Source organism: Asparagus officinalis, chromosome 8 (assembly GCF_001876935.1).
Source record: "Asparagus officinalis chromosome 8, Aspof.V1, whole genome shotgun sequence".
Classification (NCBI taxonomy): Eukaryota; Viridiplantae; Streptophyta; class Magnoliopsida; order Asparagales; family Asparagaceae; genus Asparagus; species Asparagus officinalis.
In genome coordinates, this window is record NC_033801.1 from 20,491,143 (window position 1) to 20,492,979 (window position 1,837).

At 37.2% G+C, this 1,837-nt stretch overlaps 1 protein-coding gene across 2 annotated transcripts in view; it reads right to left on the reverse strand.

The window, feature by feature from the left end:
- Nucleotides 1,045-1,837, reverse strand: part of LOC109819761 — a 15,306-nt gene continuing 14,513 nt past the window's right edge. For both annotated transcript variants that reach the window (XM_020385640.1, XM_020385639.1), the window contains one exon: nt 1,045-1,508. In XM_020385640.1, the coding sequence (XP_020241229.1) occupies nt 1,410-1,508 (99 nt within the window). In that variant the 3' untranslated portion in view covers nt 1,045-1,409. The remainder of the gene's footprint in view (nt 1,509-1,837) is intronic.

Here is a 1,837-nt window from a genome sequence, read left to right on the forward strand (position 1 = left end):
CTCTCTCTCTCTCTCTCTCTCTCTCTCTCTCTCTCTCTCTCTCTCTCTCTCTCTCTCTCTCTCTCCTGTTGATCTGCTTTTGTTGCTAATGCATACCCTTCAGTTGTTAGGGCCTCCACCATTATGTCTCTCCTACTCTCCTCGGCTCTAATCAACGAAATTGTCTCTTCCAGTGATGGCAGTTTTTCTTTGCCAACAATATGGACTCTAACCTGATCAAATTCCGGGTTCAGACCAGCTAATAAATCATACACCCGATCTTTTTCAATAAAGCTCTTTAGAGTTGCAGCATCCTCTGCACCCATCATCTCAAACGCTCGATAGTGATCAAGTTCGTGTCATAAATTCTGCAGAAGGTTGGCATATTATGTGACAGTTTTATTTCCCTATTTTTCTTCCCCACTTTTGATTTTTACCTCATAAATCCTGGCCGCATCACGATCCATTGCGTAGGTGCGTCGGATAAACTCCCAAATCTTCCTTGTAGAAGCAAGAAACATGCAAGTGTCACTAATGACAAGATCCATTGAATCCCAAAGCCTTGACATAATCATTGAGTCCTCTTCAACCCGTGCTCCAAATGTTGGATCTCGTTTCTCTGGTCCCGTTCCTCTGAGATGACTAAGTCTTCCTTTACCCTTTAGGTATGTGCGAACGAATTGAGACCACTTAAGGTGGTTTTTTCCATTGAGTCCATAGGAAGCCCTAATGTTTTGTAGATCACCAGTTTTTTGGACATAATTTACTTCCTCTAAGATGGAAATTTTGGACGTAGACATGGTGAAGAAACAGAAGGATGATAGACGAGATAAATTACAGCAATTAAGGCTGTGAAAAACTGACAATGACGAAGGCTGTATTGCAGCAATTTTTTTTTTTTTTTTTTTGGCAAAGAAACCCTAGGGCTATGATACCATGTTGAGGAAAATTGAGAGAAGTATTCTTGATATTCTCATTGATTCATTAGGGCTACTACCTAATCTAGAAATAGGAAAATACGTTAACTAAATCCCTCAAATTAAGGGATATCATTAACAACCCTAATATCTACCAATAATAATAATATTCACAGCTAATATACGTCTCGACAATCACTGACATTACAAAAATGACTGTTACACTTGTGTATAAAATGAATCTGAGATTTAAAAAAATAAAAATGGCTGTTACACTTGTGTATTGAGAAGCCACTTAAACACATTTACAATCATTTCATCCGTTCACTGTACACTCCATCTACTCAAGCATTTCCAGATCCTCGCTGATCAGCATCGAAGATCTTGGTAATCAGTAAATCACCCATGCCTAGAGTTGACTGATTACTTGCATATGATGACCTGAGAAGTTACAACTCACTCTAGGAGAGGTATTTTTTTACATTGTCATCTTGTCATCTTAATGAAATATTTTTAGCTAGTTGTTCTCCGACAAGCCTTTGGAAGTCCATAATCCTTTTGTTGAGAAAGATGTCGCCTCCAAGGGTCATTATGAAGTTTATAGTGCAATATCTGTTCACAGGAGTAGCCAAGTGAATTGACGGAAGACCGTAATTGTTACAACATGAAACTGCTTACTGAAATATTTGCAACTTCGAAAAAAAAGATTATATTTAATTTTGCTCTAAGAAAAACGATAGTCATCTAGCAAATTTCACACATAAATAAGTTTATAGTGCAATATCTGTTCACAGGAGTAGCCAAGTGAATTGACGGAAGACCGTAATTGTTACAACATGAAACTGCTTACTGAAATATTTGCAACTTCGAAAAAAAAGATTATATTTAATTTTGCTCTAAGAAAAACGATAGTCATCTAGCAAATTTCACACATAAATCAA